Raw genomic sequence first — 19,032 nt, 5'->3', positions numbered from 1 at the left:
TTTTTTATTTATTTTTGTGATTTTTTCGGTTTTTTATGTTTTTAATTTTTTTTTTGCATTTGATTTTGTTTTGTTTAAATTAATAATATTTTTATTTCTAATTTTATTTTTTTAATTTTAAAAACAGAATAAATGTAATGTTGGTTATGCGTTTATTAATTTTATTAAACCTTAATTTATAAAACAGTTTTTTTAAGATTTTGATGGATAAAAATGGGAAATGTTTAATTCACTAAAAGTATTATTTTTTTTGGTTTTTTTTAATTAATATTTATTTTAAGAAATGTTAATTAAAATATGCTAGAATATAAGGAAGGGAATAATTAGTATAACATTTTTAAAATTCTAGTATTATGAATTAAAAAGTATTTATATATTTTATACAAAAAACTATATTTAATTATATTATATTATATTTTAATAGGAGAAATAATTTAAACCTGTTTTTATAGGAAATAATGAAATATTATAATAAATAAAGAATTAAAAAATTACTGAAAATAACAATAATACTAATAACAATAATGAAATATAGAATTAGTAATAATGATATAATAAAAATTATTAAAAACATATATATTTATATATAAAAAATAATATATAAAAATTATATATATATATATATATATATATATATATAAAATACATTTTATTAATATTTATAATATATTAAGTATTTTTATTAATTTTTATTTTTTTTCTTTATAAAATAAAAAAAATAAAAAACTAAAATAATTTTCTTAATTAAGATATTATATTTGTTATTTTCTTTAAAAAATTTATATTATTTATATGTAATAATACTATTAAATACTTTTTGTTTATTTGTATTCTATTAAAAATTATTTGTTTCACTAAATATTTTTTTCTAATTCACTTTTTCTATAGACTACGTCGGGATTTTCAAGTCTTTTAATTTAAGGAATTGGATTTAAAGATAATAGAATATCCGGATGTACATTTTTAAATGCAATTTAAGGATTTAAAATAAATCTTGTTTCTTAGCATTTATCTTCTTCATTTTAAAATATTTTGGTTTATACTTTTTTTTATAGTATCATTATTTTTAATACATTATTATATAAAGCTGTTTCTGATTTAAATAAATTATTTTTAGTTGCTTTATTGTCTTTTTAGTATTCTTCCCATATTTAATTTTAAGATAAATTTCCTTTTTGGTTTAACAATTTCGAAATCCATATTTAAGGACCGTCTCTGACATAATATTTTTCTTTTTTTTATAATAATTCCTATCCTCTTTTATTATCATTTGATTATAATGCTTTTAAAGCTAAATTGTTATTAGTTTTGGAATTAGCTTTGATAGCATTATTAGCAAACCAATTAAATTATTTTATTTTATCCATATTTATTTTTTAGTAATAATTAAATATAAATAAAGTATATGTATATATATATTTTTGTATTTTTTAATAAATATATATAATTTATTAAATTGTAAGACTAAAAACTATTTATATATAATAAGAATTTTAAAAAATAATTACAATAGTGATATAAATTTTATATTTTCTAAGTAATTTATATTTATTAATTATAAGAAATAAAATGAATGTCAAATATATTTCAAAACATATAAAGTTAAGATTTTAATTTAATTACTTTTATATTATAATAAACTAATAAAAATTTTATTAATTTATAAATGATTTGATCAATATAGAGTGAATTAAATAATTTTTAAAAATAAAATAATAACTAATATATAATAAAAATAATTTAATAAAGAATATATGAAAAATAAAATAATTAATATAATAAAAAAAAAAAATATACAAATATATATATAAATTATTTATATATATTTAAAAAAATAAAAATTATATAAAACGAATTAAAATAATAATAATTACAATTAAAAAAAATAATAATAATTTATTTATAAAAAAATTAAAAAAAAAAATAATTAGCATTTCCATATAAAAAAATAAAAAAAGCATTTAAATCCTTCCAAAAAAATAAAATAAAAAATGTAAAAAGAAGTAGAATTAGAGTCTTAAAATTAAAACGACTTTAAAATAAATGAATCATAAAGTATCCAAGAATATAAATAATAAAAATCAGAATTGCCTTAAAGCGACATAGCTAGCAATGAAAATAATTATTTGAGTTATTAAATAAATTTAAAAAATTGTTTTAAAAAAAATCAAAGTCAATTTTAAAAAATAATTTAAAAAATAAAAATATAATTTTAATCCTGTTTTAAATTCACAATATTTTGGTTATATATATTAATCCAAATAATATATGCAATAATTAATATATCAGCCTGTTTAACTGCAAATACCGAATTAAACGAATTAAAAAATTCTAAATCATATACATATGCTTAATAAACTATATAATTATGGTAAAAAAATTTTATTTTGTAAATCGTTGCCACTTAGAATAACAAATGCCCGTAAAATTTCAAAGAAGCTTTTTCCTTTAATTGGCCAGGGACGATTCAAGGATGTGCATGTCCGTATTAAGATTAAAACTTTGATTAAATATACGTCTTAAAAAGAGCATGTGATAGTGAATTAGTTTCTTTAAATTGCTTTAAAATAGAAGAATAAAGTCCAGAAAATATAAATAAATGGAAAAACTAATTATTAATTTGTGTAAGGAGAGATATTAATTATAGTTTTTTTAACTCGCCTACAGGATGTAATATTAAAGATAAGCTTTTAGGATATTCAATTTGTGGAAGTGGATAGGCAGCTGTATGTAGAAAATAATATTAAGAATGTCCAATAACTAGAATAAAAAAAGTCGATCTAAATAATATTGTTATAGGAAATACATCAACATATGTATATATTATATATAAATAAAAATATATATATATGATATATATATATTTATAAATGTAAATATATATTATTATATATATTTGTTTAGATAGATATTGATGACTTTACTACATTTGAATATGATTTTAATACTGAAGATTATCCATTATCCATTTTTAGAATAGATGAAGAAGCGCATTGTTTGGATCTAAATATAAATAACTTATCTTCTTAAAAACCTGGTGATTTCATTTTATTAAATACTAAAAGATAAAAATGTAGTGAAATAGATAAGAGGCCCATTTTATTAGATAGTGTAAATGAATATACCCTTTTTTAATAAAATTCTTAATTATTTAACAAAGTTATATAAAAAATTCCTGGATATCCGAATCCTAGTGATAATATTTAATGGGTTTTAAGTAGAATGAACAATCCTAAATGGTCTATGAGTTGTAGGGATAGCGCTGAATATAACATGAATAAAACTTAGGAAAGATTTGAACTTAAAAACGAGGAATTTAATTCTGTACATATAATCATTACTACTGTATTATAATTTTTTGTCTGTGGAATTCTACTTGTTATTTTTGATATTTGGAGATTTTGGAAAAGGAGAAAAGAAGTTCAGTTTTTTAAAGATGTTTAGTAAGAATAAGTTAAAAAATAAAATGATAATGAATTTGACCAAAAAAATGTTTAGGAAATCTTTCCAAGGGAAAAAGGTTGGGTGTTTAAAAGTTATATCTGTATTGAGATTTTATGGGTATTTAAAATCATTAATTTGCCGTCGATTTTTATAGCTTATTTAAATGTTTAGAAAAGCTAGAAGTGGTTTTAGTAAAGTATTGGATACGATTGTGGGGATTAATTCTATAATAATCAAATAGAAAAAAATTATTATTATTATATCAATAAAATGTATTATAATTATGGAATTTAATTAAGTTTTTGGTGGATTATGGGCTTAGTGGATACAGCTTATTTCTTAATTAGATATTTTTTGGAGTTTAAATAAGCATTAAAAGAAGAATAAATAACTGATATGTTGAAATATTAGAAAAATAATGATAAATAAGAAAATTAACATATTCTTAATACCAATTAAAAAGAATAAATAGTTGATGATGAAATTAATAGTTCATAATTTTAGAATTAAGATGATGAAGTCAAAAAAAAATAAAATTGATATGTTTTTTTGAGTGATAAATTATATTTAAAAAAAAAACATTTACGAATTTTTTATAAAATATTTATAAGTAAATATATAATAAAAAAATAAAAATATATTATATTATAATATTTAAAAAATTAAATAAATAAATAAATATATATATATATATATATATATTTATATTTATATATATTTTTTTATATATTTTTTTTTTAAAAAAAATAAAATAGTTTAATATAATAAATAATTAAATAAAAAAAATTTTTAATTTAAAATATTACTTATTATATTTTGCAAAATTAATAAATATAATATAGTTAGCATTATCGAGTAAATATAATATTATAAAATTTTATATGAGTTAATATTTTTTATCATATAAATGGTTTTAAATTATATTTTTCATTTTCATTTTCTATTTGAATTAATATCATTATAACATTTTCCATATTATTACGATGATGTCTAATAATACTATATAAATTTAAATAATATATTTTTAATTAAAATAAATCTTTTAAATACATTTATTCCATTCATAGGCCATGGTATAGAACTAGAATTTCGATTATTGCTATTACTTAAATTTGTATAATTTAATTTTTAATCAATATTATTATTTTTTTTATTTATTTAAATCTTTTAGTTTTATTATTATTATTATTATTATTATTATTATTATTTCTATTATTATTATTATTAATTATTAAATTATAGAATATTATTCATTCCTTTAACACTTTTTTTTTATATTTTATATTATATTTTTTTTATTTTTACTTTTTTTTATTTAAATCAAGATTATTTAATTCTTTCTCAGCATCTAAAATTTATTACCTTTATTTTTAATATAAAATATTTTTTTTATATTATAATTTAATTTACTCAATATTTTTTAGCTTACTATTATTATTGTTTTATTTTTAAACTTATTACTAGTGATAACAAATATTATTAACATAATTTTATTGTTCTAATTATTATTGTTATTTTTTTAATTATTATTATTATTACTATTAAATTTATTATTATTATGTGTATTAATATTATTATTTAATATAATTTTTTTCTTTTATATTTAAATTATCTATTTTATTTATTTTTTCTTAATTTTATAATTCTTCATTATTATTTTCAAATATTTCTTATTAATATTGCTATCGTATTTTTTAACTCTATTAATTTTTTAATTGTAGATTATTAGGTTAAAAATAAGAATCATATATAACAAAATTATTATTTTATGGTATATAATTTATTAAATTATAATGTTTTCTAAGAAACGAAATTAGCTTTTCTGATGGCCTATCATAAGCTATTTTCGATGGCATAATATTTTCTTCCTAAATCATCTTTTCAAAAAGTTACTATTATATTTTTATTTTTTATTATAATTAAAATAATTTATATCTATATATTAATATTATTTTTATACTTTTCCTATTCCTTTTCTTTATTAACTTTCATGCACGTAAAAATCTAATACACATAGTGGTTTCAATTCTTTTATTTATCCAAAGAAATCTCTATAAAATAAATTTTTATATCCAACTTTTATAAATCCTAAGCATTTTCTATCTTCAACTTTAATATAAAGCTTATGTCCATTATAGCATAGTTTATCATATTAAGTTATTGGTTATTTGAGATTTTAAGCCTATTTTATATATTTTTTATTAGTTTTTATTTTGTTTTTTTTTTAAAAAAATTAATAATAAAAAAATATATTATATAATTTTACTGACAAATGCTGATTTTTCACCCATAATGTTTATTAGTTCTTGGATTAGTTAGTTTTATATGTTTGATTTTATTGTTTTAGGCGCGCATTTTTGCTAGAATATACAAAATCCTTAACTGTCTATGTCTAAAATATTACCAATTTAAAATTTGAATTCCATCAAAAAAAAAAAAAAAAATATTATAATTTATTTATTTAAAAAAATATTTTTTTTTTTTTTTTTTAAAAATATAATTAAATTAATTTATATTTATAATTATTTTAAGTAAAAATATAAATAAAAAAAAATGCATCGACCGGGAATCGAACCCGGGTCAAAGCGATGGCAACGCTCTATTCTACCATTAAACCATCGATGCTTTATATATATTATATTAATGTTAATATAATATATTTTTAAATTTATTTAAATTGGGAAAAAACTAATTTTTTTTTTTTTTTGTTAAAATATAAAAAAAAAATATTAGATTTTTATAAAATATTATTTTTCCATATTTTAAAATAAATTTTATTTAATTAGATTATATATAAGAACAATTATATTTAGAAAATAACCTTTTTATATTTTTATCTTTAAAAGAATTTAAATATAAATAATAAAAAATTTTAAATTCAAAAATATTATTAAATACTTAATTTTTTTTATGGGATTGAATATAATAATTATTAAAATATAATGATAAAAAAAAAAGTATAAGGAAATATAAATTACTCTGTATCTGAATATTATTTTTGTTACCTTATATTACTTACGAATTTTATTATAAGAATGTTTATAATTAAATAGTTAATAGATTAAATAATAAATCTTATTAGAATATAAAATAAGCATATTATTAAATTATTAAAAAATATTTAATTTAAATAATAATTAATGAAAATATTAAAAAAAAAAATTAAAATAAAATATATAATTTCAAAAAAAAAAAAAAAAAAATCATATAAATAAATATAATTTTAAAAAAAAATCATAAAATATGTCCATAACTAATCTTCCAAAATCTCTTATAAACCTTCTAACTATATTATTAATACTTTAAAAAAACCATATAAATACTTACCTCACTTTAAAAATATAAAAAACCCCTCGTACTCTATAAATCCTTCCAAAATGTTATCAAATCGAATATATATAAGAAAAAATATGTACATATAAATGCTCTCCTAAATACTATCCTTCTGAACTAAATTCAGAAAACAAAAAATAATGTTTTCCTTGTCATTCTTCATGTTTTATATGTAAAGGTCCATCAAATACAGACTGTATATAATGTCAAGAAAATTTTTTTATGTATAAAAAAGAAGGGCGATGTTATGATTTATGCCCATTAAATACATTTTTAGATTTATCGAAAAAACAATGTGAGTAATAATGTCCATTGTATTTTTTTGCTGATAATAATACAAAAGAATGTTTAAAATGTTAAAAAAATTGCCTTTTGTGTGTTTCCAAAAATTCTTGTATTAGATGTGAGTTCGGATTTTTTTACGATTAGGAAAAAGGAGAGTGTTTTTCACTTAGTTTATAAATTGATTATTGTATAAATGATAGTAAATATTTAAATTTATAGAATTTTCAATGTATTCCATGTAGTAAAAATTGCAGAAAATGCAATATTTTCAGATGCTTGGAATGCTAAGGGGAATTAGGAGAGTTTCTTATAGATAATAATACAGGAACATGTGTCTAATGTGCAAGTTTAGTTGCTAATTGTGCAAAATGTAGAACCGATTTTTTATGTTTAATTTGCCAAGAATCATTTATAATTGATTTAAATACAGGAAATTGCCAAGAAGGATGTATATAGGGTAAATATATGGATAAAAAAAGAGGAAAATGTGAATATTGTCCTTTAGAATGTATTTAATGTGAGTTATTAGAAACGAATTTAATATGTATTTTATGTATAGAAGGTTATTTTTCAAACGAAAATAATAAGTGCAAAAAATGCAGTGATAATTGTGAAAAATGCTCTTCTTAAGAAAAATGTGAAAGATGTTTAGATCTTTATTTTCTTTTAGAGGAAAGATGTATTAAAGAATGTCCTAAAGGCTTTTTTGGAAATAATGAATCCAGAGAATGTCTTAAATGTAATCCTAATTGTGCTGAATGTGCCAATATTAATGAATGTTAGACGTGTATTTAGGGCTTTTTTTTAGATATAAATGATAAGTTTTGTAGTTTATGTAATCCAGAATGCTAAGAATGTGTTTTATAGGCAAGTAATTGTACTATTTGTGCTTTTTTTATGTATTTATTTTAAGTTGATTAAAATACTGTAAAATGTGTCGATTCTTGTCTTCCGACTTAATTCGCAGATGAAAAAAGAAGATGTATAGAATGTCCATTTTCTTGTAATTAATGCATAAGTTCGAACAAATGTACTAGCTGTAAATAAGGATTTTATTTCCAAAATGATAATGGATAATTTATTGGAATTTGTTTAAAATGTAATTCAAGATGTCGAAGATGTGAAAACTAGTCTTTTTTTTAATGTTTTGGGTGTTAAAAAGGATTCTATTTAGATGGATAAACATGTGATAATTAATGTAGTTTAGATAGATTTTTCGGAAACTCGGATAATAATAAATGCGAAAAATGTATTAATTTTTGCTTAGAATGTGTTAGTTATAACCAATGTACGAAATGTGTAGAAGGATATTTTTTTTAATAAAATTAAGTTTGTAATACTTAAGAATGTTAGAATGAAGAGAAATGTATTAAATGTGCAAGTTAGTGTAGAAACTGCATAGGAATATAATCATATTGTACTTCTTGTTTCCCTTTAAGTTTTTTATTTAATGGGGAATGTTTAAAATAATGTCCTTAGGGTTTTTTTGGGAATACTAAAAATTAAAAATGTGATGAATGTTAAGTTATATATATATAAATAATAATTAAATATATATATATATAATATTTATATATAGAGTCCATGTTTAAATTGTATTGGATATACAATATATGAATGCATATCTTGTATATAAGGTTACTATTATAATTCAAAAAATCTTATAAAATGTATATCTTGTGATACTTAAGCTTGCGAATAATGTTCTTAACTTACATCTGGTATAATTGAATGTTATAAATGTAAATAAGGTTATAAATAAGATAGAAATACAAAAGAATGTATAGCATGTAATGATGGGGAGTATTCTTCAGGAAGTTCTTGTTAAAAATGCGATTCTTAATGTAAGAATTGTATAGGAAAAAATCCTGACTAATGTACTGCTTGTACATAGGGGTTTTATGTAAGATTAATATATTAAAATGCTGGCTTTTGTGAAAAGTGTTATGATTTATGTTACATGTGTATTTCAGGAGGCGAAAATGCATGTACTAAATGTATTTTCGGATATTTTTTATTCGAAGGTTTTTGTTTTAAAAAATGTATAAATGGACTTATAGAAAATACTTAAACTAGATAATGTGAATGTTAACAAGTATTAATATAAATATATAAATAAATATATATATATATCTATATATATATATAAAAATAAATATATATGCATATATATAATATATTTTATTTTACATATATATTTATTTAATAAATTTTTTATTATATTTATAGGATTGTTTAAAATGTATTTTTTTAAATAAAGATTAATAAATTTTATGTGTATAATGCAAAAATTAGAATTTTTATAAAGATAATTATAATTGTGTTAAATAATGTCCTTTAAATAAAATTACAGATATTGAAAATCGTTTATGTGTGTTATAATGTGAAAATAATAAGTTTTTTTATCCCTAATTGAATATTTGTTCTATTTATTGTAATTATTTTACTCACTTTGACTCTAAAAATATTCCTATATGCATTAAAATATGCCCAGATGGTTTTTATAATGATTTAAAATAAAATGCATGCATATAATGCCATTATAAATGCAAAACATGTAAAAATTCTTCCGAAAACGACTGTTTATCATGTAATGAAGGCTTTTTTTTGCATAAATATCTTTATTTTTGTAACCAAAGCGAATGTCTTATAGGATATTAACAATTAAATTCAAACGAATGTGTTTTATGTTTATAAAATTGTTAATTATGTGCCCAAAATATGCTTTATTATGACAATTAATGCTTCGAAAAATGCCCTTTGGGGTTAAAATAGTAAAGAAACATATGTATTTTTGACCCTAATATTTCCCTAGAAGTTGAGAACGAATAAAATCTATTATTAGTAAATCCTTATGAAGATTTAATAATAAAAGGTTTTATAATAAACGCATAAATGGAAGATTTTGAAGAAATAGAGTGGTTTTTGGAAAGAAGTAACAATCAAATTTTCGAGAAAGACTTTAATAATATAGAAGATTCTTTTTTAGGTTTATTTAAATTTGGTATGTTTTTATATATATAATAATCTTTTTTGAGAGGAAATATGGATTTGTAGTTTTTATTGAAAATAAAATTAAGAAAATAATAAAAATAGTTTTTTTAGAAATAAATAAGTGTAAAAACACTTCCGGAAATTATTAATAAAGGAAAATTTACTGTATATTAAAATTAAGGGAAGTTTTTTTAATTTACATTTGGGTAATTTCAAAATACAGAAAGTTTAAACTTTTCTATTACTTGTTAAAAAATATACATTTTAGATGATTGGTATGATGAATATAGGTAAAAAATATACATTTAGAAGGGAATAATGTAATATAATAGTATTGTTTAGACTGAATTAGTGGAATTTCCTTTACATGTGGAATAATAGGAGTTTATTTGTGAAGGAAAAGTTACTACTATGAGATAAAAATTGGAATCTTTTTTGTATTTATAAGTTTCAATTTAGCCTTTGGAAGAAAGTTCTATATTTATATTTATTGAGATAGTTTCATAGAAAAATATTTAGGATTTAAATGTAAATGAACTAGTTTTAGGGCTTAATTCTTTAGACTTTTTATTTTCGAGTAATGAAATCATGATTTTTGAAGAGAATTATTTAACCTTTAATTGCGGTTAGAAAGGGTTTTTTGGTATTTTTTGTTAATACAAAGAAGAGAAATATAAATTAGTAAAGACTTTAATTAAAAAGACTTCTTTTTTTTTAGAAGAGTAATTTAAATTAGGAAAAATGGACTTTTGGATATTTACGCCTTTGTTAAGGCAATATTTAAAAGGTTATATTTAAGTTGAAAATATAGAATTATTAAATTAAATAATAAAGTTTTTTGGGTAATAAATAGAGGAAAATGATATAGAAATTTATTATAATGATATAATATAGATTATTAATTATATAATTATACATATAAATTTTTCTATTATAAATGAAAAAAAAAAGATTTTAATAAAATTATTTAATATTTTAGATAATATTATGAGACAAAATTGTAGATATATGAAAAATGGTTAAACTATGAGATTTTCTGAAGTCTTATTTAAAAATTTGGCATATACTTTTTTTTTCCATTCTTTAATTTAGACGAAATTTTATTAATTCTAAATTTAAAACAGGAGAAATTTATCAATTGAATTTGACGAATTATTTCTTGTTTTTTAACCTGAAATTTAATTAGAACTTAATTTATGTGTTTTTACAGTTTAAGCCAATATTTTTAGGTTTATTCCATTTTTATTTGACCTAGAAAGTAATGATTATGCGATAACTTCATTTTTTTACCTTTGTTTTTTTTGCAATTAATAGCATATTAAAGAATTTTCTAACGGAGGATTTTAAATTTAACTAAAAATAAACGAAGAAGTAATAGAAAAGGCCAATTATTAATGTATAATGTACAATTTTCAGACTTAAACATGGGAATTATAGCCTAGTACTTTTTCTAAAAAAAATACTATCATTTGTACAAGTAGATATAGCGGGATATTTGTTGGAATTCGAAAAAAATAAGAAAAAGAATCCCTTTAAAAAATGATTAAATACGAGAGTATATAAAAAATAGTTAGTATAAAAGACTTTCCATTAAATAATTAAGAACATAAAGTCTAAAGTATAGTTTAAAATATTTAAATGTAAATATAAGTGCTCAAATAGGGAGGAATTTAAGAAAATAAATACTTTATAGATAATTTATTAGATATAAGAGGATAAGAAATAATAATATTAACACATATAATGTTTCCTAATTTAAATACGTTCAAATATTACCCTTAATTCGAATAGCCTTATGGATTATTTTTCTTTTTTGGGGTTCTTGGGTTTTTAGTTTTGGGCTTTTTTTATATAAAATTAAATATTTCAATGTTTTTAAAGAAGTTTTTGAAATTTTTAAGAGATTTGATTTCTATTTAACCTAAACATTCTTTAAAGGAAGCGGAGGAAAGTAATGAAATATACGAAAATTGTAAAAATGATTACAAGACGAGATTCCAATTTGAATCTTTTGAGTAAATAAATAATATTAAAATAGGAAATAATAATATTTAATAAAATAAATAATAAGTTTAGATTTAATTATAAAAAATTATGATTATAGAAAATCCGCTTAGATTTTGTTTAGATAAACCCTAATTTATGTGTCCTATATTATCTGTTTTTTTTAAAAATTGTGAAAATAAATAAGTAAAAATGATTTCTTTTTTAAATCTTAATTTAATTATAATAACACATGGAGCCTTAGGAATTATTTTCGGTATTTCCTTTTAATAATTATCAATTAATTTTTAAATTTCTATTTAAGTTTTGGGATGTTTATGTGTTAATTATTTCTCTTTTGGATTCTATAATTTAATTTTTTATTCTATTTATTATAAAAAAAAGTATTTTTTATTAAAAGGGAATTCTAAAGAATTTAATGATATAGTTGAAAGATGCTATTTAATTGGATTTTATCTAGTTTTTTCAATTCTTTTTGCAATTTTTAGTTACTGTGTCTGTGTTTTTGGGTAGTTAATGTATATTTTGGATTGTGGATAATTGGTTAAATAAATTAGTTATGGTTTAATTATAGATTAGATGTTTTTGGAGTTTTTATTCTTCCTTTTTTATAAAATTGGGTTCAAATAAAAAAAATTAAATAAATTTTTTAGATTTTGGGTTATTATTAAAGGATTTGCTGTTAATTTTATTGAAATTGTAAATTATTATGAGAAAAAATCATTTTAAGTTTAAAGGCAAGCAAGAAAAAATTAAATTAATAATTATTAATTAAAAGGAGATATAATTGCTAGTAGAATTAATACAATTTAAAGATAAGTATATTAAATGCTTATATAAATATATATATATATATATATATAAATATATATATATATATATAAATATATATATATTTATACATATATAATATTCCTTAAATATTTTAAAGGATAGTATTAGAAGTTAAAATAGATCTAATAGTGCTAGTCCAAGTGCATTTAAGTAATAAAATATTTTCTTTAATAAAAAAATTATCGAAAGTATTTAAATAAAGTGATAATAATCTAAATATATTTTTTTTTCAATTTTGTTAATTTAATAAATACTTTATTAGTTAAAATAATAATATATATTTACAAAATAAAATCATTCTATATTTTATTCTATTTCCAATTCATTTTTTCCATTTTCTTAATAATCTTATTAATTTTAATCAATATCAAAATATTAATTTTATTCTACACAAATATCTTATTTAACCAAAAAGTACATAAATATAAAATAAAATGCTCCTCCTAAAAAAACTCCTAAGAAAATAAAAGCCTAAATGATTTGATTTTCAACCATCCCAAAAACCCCTTCATATAAACTAATAAAGGCATTCACATAATTCATACCAACAATCCCAACTGAAAATCCGATTAAAAGCCACATTTAATATTTTCCTATAAGAAATTCCTTTCCCATAATTTATTCACTACTATTAAATTTTAACAACGGAATAATTGCAAAAGGCAATTATATAGCCTATAATACATTTAAATAATCATTATAATCACTATTTTCATCCCAAAAAGCAATAATAAAAGATGGTACTATAGCTATAGCTCTTGAAATTAAACTTCTTAAATATAAATTTATATTCATTTTAATAAAACCAGTCATTATATATTAACCCGAAAGTGTTCCTTCAAAAAAAAAAAAACAATAAAAATACAATTAAAATATTTACATATATATTTAATTATTACCTGTTAATGTAGATGATTAACCTGCACAAATCAAGCCAATTCCCCATATATATTTAGATAAAGTTCCAAATGAACTTTCTAGGGCCAAACCTGCAGTTTATAGATTCATATCTGAATGTTCAGTTTAATAAAAAGAAGCGAAGGTAATAATAATCGCTGAACTAATCAAAAATGATAAAAATAATGAAAAAGCGCATTCTATTTTATAATAAACCAGTATATTTTTAATAAAAGAGATATTATTAGTATCTATTTTTTACTCTCTACTTAAAGATGAGTGTAAATATAAATTATGAGGCATTAAAACTGCTCCTATGAGTCCCATCATTGGAAAAATACCACTTTTTGGTATATTTGGTAAGAAAAAACTTTAAAGAATTTCCCCGAAATTAGGTTAAAATAAAAAAACGTTTAAAAAAAAGCAAAGCCCCATTAAACCTATAAAAAAACAAATTAACAATTCAAATTTTTTATCACCATTTCCTTTCATTAAAAGGCATATAAAACTTAAAAAAATTGCTAATGATACTCCTATCCATAATTTTAAACCGAAAATAATATTTAGGCCGATTGCTATGCCTAATACTTCTTATATATCGCTACCTATAATGGCTATTTCGGCCATTATCCATAATGAAATAGATGTTTTTGTATCGAAGTTATCTCTACATAATTCTGCTAAATCTTTCCCTGTTACTATTCCTAGTTTCATGGCTCTTATTTAGAAAAAATAACCTAATAGAGTAGTCATAAATAATATAATTATTAAATTATAACGAGCTTTAAGTCCTGCTTAAATATCTCCGGCTATGTTTCCGGGATCTAAATATCCCAAAGATATTAATAAACCAGGACCTAGGATTTTAAATAATTTTTAAAAGGAAAAAGTATCAGTTTCGATTTATATTAATGTAAAAGAATTAATATTTTATTCTTATATAGGTTAAAAAATCATATTTAAAATATGAAGAAAATAAATAAATATTAAAAATATAAATATATAAGAATATATAAATAAATATATATATATTAATATATATATATATATATATATATATATTTTTTTATTATTTGTAATGTTAATTTTTTTAATTTAATTTATATTATTTAAGAATTTTAAAATTATTAATTTTTATATATATTATTAAACTTGTTTATTCAATATAAATATAATTTATTATACGTCTATACAAATAAATATAATCTATTATATTATTTAACATATCTTTTTATTATAAAAAAATTAAATATAATAAAAATTTAATATTTATATTTTAATAATTATAAAAATGATAAAATCATCTAATTTTTCTAAAGAATGTGGCTTATCAATAGGAGATTCTATATGTAAATTTAATTTCCCAATAAACCATGATTAATCTCCTTTATATTTTTTAAATGGTGACGTAACTTCTTATGGACATAAATATTTAAAAATGCCGTAAAAAGGATATGATATAATAATGAAAAACATACTAAATCAACAAAACCATTCTTTTTTATTTTATGAAGATACTATTAATGCAAGAGAAGCTATTGCGAAACATTTTAGTAGCGAAAAAACAAAAATTAATTCTAATGATATATTTTTAACACATGGAGCTAATATGGGTTTATATTATCTTTTATTAGCGACAGCTAATCCTGGCGATAATATATTAGTACCAGAACCTAGTTATCCATTTTATCATAAGAATGCACCAGTATAAAAAAAAAAAAAAATCATTTATAGATTGTATTTTATAAATATAATTTATTTTCTGTAATTATTTTTATATGTTATACAAAAAAATAAGAAAAAAAAGTAATATTGCATTTTAGCATTCATTTTAAATTTTAAAAAATAATTACAGATAGAAAAATAAAGAAAAAAATAAAAATATAAATTAGAATAAAAAATTATATATAAATATATTTATATATATTATATATATTAATTATATATAATTATATATATTTATATTTTATAAAGAGTATTGGTGTCTAAATACGTCCGTATTAATTATTGCCTTAATAAAATTGGGAAATAGATTTTGAATAATTAGAAAAATTAATTGATTAAAAAACACGTTTTTTATGGATAGTTAATCCTTCTAATCCCTGTGGTTCAATTTTTAGCGAACAACATATGTCTGAAATATTTTCTTTTTGCAAAAAAAAATCTATTTTTATAATAAGTGATGAGGTTTATTGGAATGAGTCGTTTTCTGATTAAAAATTTATCTCTTTTGGACATTTTTAATAAGATGATGTTCCTGTAGTAGTGATAGGTGGCTTTGAAAAGACATTTTTAGTACCAGGATGGAGTTTTTCATGGATTATTTTTTTTGATAAAAATTATAAGTTAAAAAATATTAAATTTGGAGTAGATTCTATTTATTAAATTTTTCTAAATCCATGCTCGTTTTTAATACATTCTGTACCGGAAATTTTAGACACATTGACAGCCGATTATACAAAAAACTAAATGGTACATTTTGAGGAAAACTATAATTTTTTATTCAAATAATTAAAAGAAATATAAGGTCTTTAACCAATAAAGTCTTAAGGAACATTTTATTTAGTAGTTTTGATTTAATTGGAGTTTTTTCCAGATTTTAAAAATGATTAAGAATTTTTGTAGGGATTATTAAATCAAGAAAATATTTGTATATTAAACTTAAGTTCGTTTAATGGAAAATATCAAGGGTTTAGGATGCTTACTTGTGCGACTATAGATGGACATTATAATTAATTTATTGTAAGAATAAAAAGATTTTGCATATAACATTATAATAAGGTTTGATTTTATAATAACAATATATATGTATTTAAGTTTTTTATATATAGATAATTATATATAAATATAAAAATATTAACAAAAATAAGAAATTATGTATTTCTTTTATTATAATAACATAATTTATATATATAAATATACTTATATATATATATATATATATATATATATATATATATATATATATATATATATATATATATATATATATATATATAGATTTTTATTTATTTATTGCATATTCATTACTTTTATTTTTAAAATATTAACAAAATATTATTATTTATTTATAATAACTTCTTATATATGTTTATTTATAAAAAGGTTTATTTATTTAAATACATTTTTAATTTTTAAAATATAAAAAAAAATGTCTGATTTAGTAAAAAATAAATGTTAAATTAATAGATTTATTTAAAAAAAATAGTTACAATTTTAAAAAACACCTTAAGAAGAAACCGAATAAGCTATAAGATAATTACTGTTAAACGAGCGAATACGTGCGTTAGCATTATATAAGCATTTACAAGAACAAAAAAATTTAGATGCAGAATTAAATGATAAAATACAAGAATTAACGCTCTAATATGAATTTAAAATGCAACCAATTTATAAAAAATAACAATAATTGATATAAGGACGTATTCCTACAAACGAGGAATTAAAAGACATTGAAAAATATAAAATAAAAGATTTAATAAATGAAGACTTTTCAAAGAAAGAATTAAAAAAGAGGATATTAAAATAAATGAATAAAATAATTCTTTAGAATAATAATAAGAATAAAAAGGTATAAAAAACTATTGGTTAAAAGCATTATAGAACCATGAAGTAACAAAATTAGAGATAAAAGAATAGGATTATCCTGTATTAAAATATTTAAGAAACATAGAATATGTTCCAATTGATATTTATAGATTTTAATTAGTTTTTGACTTCTATCCAAATGAATTTTTCGAAAATGAAAAATTAATAAAAAGTATAGAAGTTAATGATGAAGATGAACCTATAAATGCTATAGGGACAGTCATTTAGTGGAAATAAGGAAAAAATACTACAGTTAAAATTACTAAAAAAACTCAAAAAAATAAATAAACAGGTGCCAAAAGAGTAGTAGAAAAAGAAGTTGGATGTGAGTCTTTTTTTAATTTTTTTAAAAATACATCACATAATAAAAAAAATGAATTATTGGAAAAAGATTAAGAAGAAAATAAAAAAGATAATGAAGATATATAAGATGTTGAATTATTAAATAGGGATACTGATATTGCGAGAGCACTTTTTGATGATATTATACCGTTTTCACTTGAATATTTTCTTGGTGTTGTTGAAAGTGAGGATGAAGAAGAAATGGAAGAAGGTATATTTTATTTTTAAATAGTATATTATAAAATTTTTTATAGATATAGATGATGATGATTTAGAAGATATGAAAAATTAATTATAAAATGATCTTAATTTTGGAGGTTTATCTCAAAAAAAAAAAAAGAAAAATAAAATAAAAGATACATAAGATTGCAATTAATAATGATAAATATATATAAATATATTATATATATATAAATAAATAAATATATAAATATATAAATATTTATTTATTTTATTTAAATATTTATATATATTATTTATTGAATATTTTTAATTTGTATTCATTTTTAATATTTTCTATTTTTTACACTTATACTTATATAATTTATTAATAATAATTTTTTTATTATTTATAAAAAATAATTTATTTTTTTTTAAAAACGATTATTTTAATTTTAATAATAATTTTAATTAATATATTTAAGTATTTTTTTATAAATGATATTAAATGCTTATAAAAACAATATATATATATTAAATTTTTTATACATTATCTATGTTTTTATCATTTATTATTTAAAAAAATATTTTTAATTGAATATAGTTTCTTATAAATTAATAAAATTTTTAATATCATAATCAAAATATAAAAAAATATATATATTTATTAATAATTAATTTTGATTAATTAAAAATTGTCCTATAAAATAAAAAATTTATATTATAATTAACTTAAAATAACAAAACTAATTCCAATAAAATACTAATAAATAATTACATATATATAAATAATTTATTTTACATAATTAATTAATCTTTAAAATTAAATATATCTTTTATATTATTACTTATTTTTTTATTTTTTTTCTTCATTTCTAATACAATTATTTAAATCTGAATTATTTTTATTATCAATTGTATATGTTTCTTATGAAAAATTTATATTTTTTAAACTTAAAATCATATACATTTAACTCCACAATTTTTTTCCAAAAAAAATTCTAAAGTTGAATATAATACATTTTTATTTTAAATAAATGATCCAATTATTTCAAAACCGATCTTTAAATATTTATAAATATCTTAATTACAAATTTTCACATCTAAACTTAAAAATGCAAAATGAATGGAAAATAAATATCTTGTTATCTA

The 19,032-nt window shown here is 18.3% G+C and overlaps 4 protein-coding genes and 1 non-coding gene across 5 annotated transcripts, besides 33 other annotated features; 3 read left to right on the top strand and 2 right to left on the bottom strand. All coding sequences in view use genetic code 6, as the record gives it.

The window, feature by feature from the left end:
* Positions 1-26: part of a microsatellite that runs on past the window's edge.
* Positions 27-549: 523 nt separating this feature from the next.
* Positions 550-643: a microsatellite.
* Positions 573-640: a microsatellite.
* Positions 573-670: a microsatellite.
* A 1,018-nt stretch (positions 671-1,688) lies between these two features.
* Positions 1,689-1,812: a microsatellite.
* Positions 1,704-1,771: a microsatellite.
* Positions 1,725-1,790: a microsatellite.
* Positions 1,813-2,268: 456 nt separating the features above from the next.
* Positions 2,269-3,226, top strand: IMG5_158660 (hypothetical protein; the record flags this gene model as incomplete). The annotated part of the gene is made up of 2 exons (XM_004030503.1): positions 2,269-2,816; positions 2,905-3,226. 2 exons carry the CDS (start codon positions 2,269-2,271, stop codon positions 3,224-3,226), a joined length of 870 nt encoding a protein of 289 aa, XP_004030551.1.
* Positions 2,813-2,896: a microsatellite.
* Positions 2,840-2,864: a microsatellite.
* Positions 3,227-4,122: 896 nt separating the features above from the next.
* Positions 4,123-4,162: a microsatellite.
* Positions 4,140-4,182: a microsatellite.
* Positions 4,156-4,180: a microsatellite.
* A 435-nt stretch (positions 4,183-4,617) lies between the features above and the next one.
* Positions 4,618-4,678: a microsatellite.
* A 256-nt stretch (positions 4,679-4,934) lies between these two features.
* Positions 4,935-4,981: a microsatellite.
* Positions 4,944-5,023: a microsatellite.
* Positions 4,946-5,023: a microsatellite.
* Positions 4,968-5,023: a microsatellite.
* Positions 5,024-5,998: 975 nt separating this feature from the next.
* Positions 5,999-6,069, bottom strand: IMG5_158650. The gene has a single exon. It is a non-coding gene; the product is annotated as a tRNA-Gly (tRNA).
* A 526-nt stretch (positions 6,070-6,595) lies between these two features.
* Positions 6,596-6,678: a microsatellite.
* A 321-nt stretch (positions 6,679-6,999) lies between these two features.
* On the top strand, positions 7,000-9,478 carry IMG5_158640 (neurohypophysial n-terminal domain protein; the record flags this gene model as incomplete). Its single annotated transcript, XM_004030502.1, has 2 exons — positions 7,000-8,192; positions 8,830-9,478. 2 exons carry the CDS (start codon positions 7,000-7,002, stop codon positions 9,476-9,478), a joined length of 1,842 nt encoding a protein of 613 aa, XP_004030550.1.
* Positions 8,589-8,640: a microsatellite.
* Positions 9,164-9,242: a microsatellite.
* A 3,415-nt stretch (positions 9,479-12,893) lies between the features above and the next one.
* Positions 12,894-12,973: a microsatellite.
* Positions 12,974-13,188: 215 nt separating this feature from the next.
* Positions 13,189-14,748, bottom strand: IMG5_158630 (nramp family mn2+ fe2+ transporter, putative; the record flags this gene model as incomplete). Its single annotated transcript, XM_004030501.1, has 2 exons — positions 13,189-13,730; positions 13,794-14,748. The coding sequence occupies 2 exons, from the start codon at positions 14,746-14,748 to the stop codon at positions 13,189-13,191; spliced, it is 1,497 nt and encodes a 498-aa protein (XP_004030549.1).
* Positions 14,749-14,753: 5 nt separating this feature from the next.
* Positions 14,754-14,816: a microsatellite.
* Positions 14,764-14,850: a microsatellite.
* Positions 14,765-14,848: a microsatellite.
* Positions 14,771-14,804: a microsatellite.
* Positions 14,800-14,853: a microsatellite.
* Positions 14,854-15,021: 168 nt separating this feature from the next.
* Positions 15,022-15,060: a microsatellite.
* A 340-nt stretch (positions 15,061-15,400) lies between these two features.
* IMG5_158620 (tyrosine aminotransferase, putative) lies at positions 15,401-16,578 on the top strand (the record flags this gene model as incomplete). The annotated part of the gene is made up of 2 exons (XM_004030500.1): positions 15,401-15,496; positions 15,766-16,578. 2 exons carry the CDS (start codon positions 15,401-15,403, stop codon positions 16,576-16,578), a joined length of 909 nt encoding a protein of 302 aa, XP_004030548.1.
* Positions 15,691-15,763: a microsatellite.
* Positions 15,694-15,756: a microsatellite.
* Positions 15,703-15,756: a microsatellite.
* Positions 16,579-16,696: 118 nt separating the features above from the next.
* Positions 16,697-16,790: a microsatellite.
* Positions 16,791-18,106: 1,316 nt separating this feature from the next.
* Positions 18,107-18,194: a microsatellite.
* Positions 18,195-18,268: 74 nt separating this feature from the next.
* Positions 18,269-18,348: a microsatellite.
* Positions 18,349-19,032: the final 684 nt, after the last annotated feature.

The sequence above is a fragment of the Ichthyophthirius multifiliis genome, assembly GCF_000220395.1.
Source record: "Ichthyophthirius multifiliis unplaced genomic scaffold scaff_1120509251202, whole genome shotgun sequence".
Taxonomy (NCBI): domain Eukaryota; phylum Ciliophora; class Oligohymenophorea; order Hymenostomatida; genus Ichthyophthirius; species Ichthyophthirius multifiliis.
Note: the sequence above shows the minus strand (reverse complement) of the source record. Positions and strands in the feature narration are given on the sequence as shown.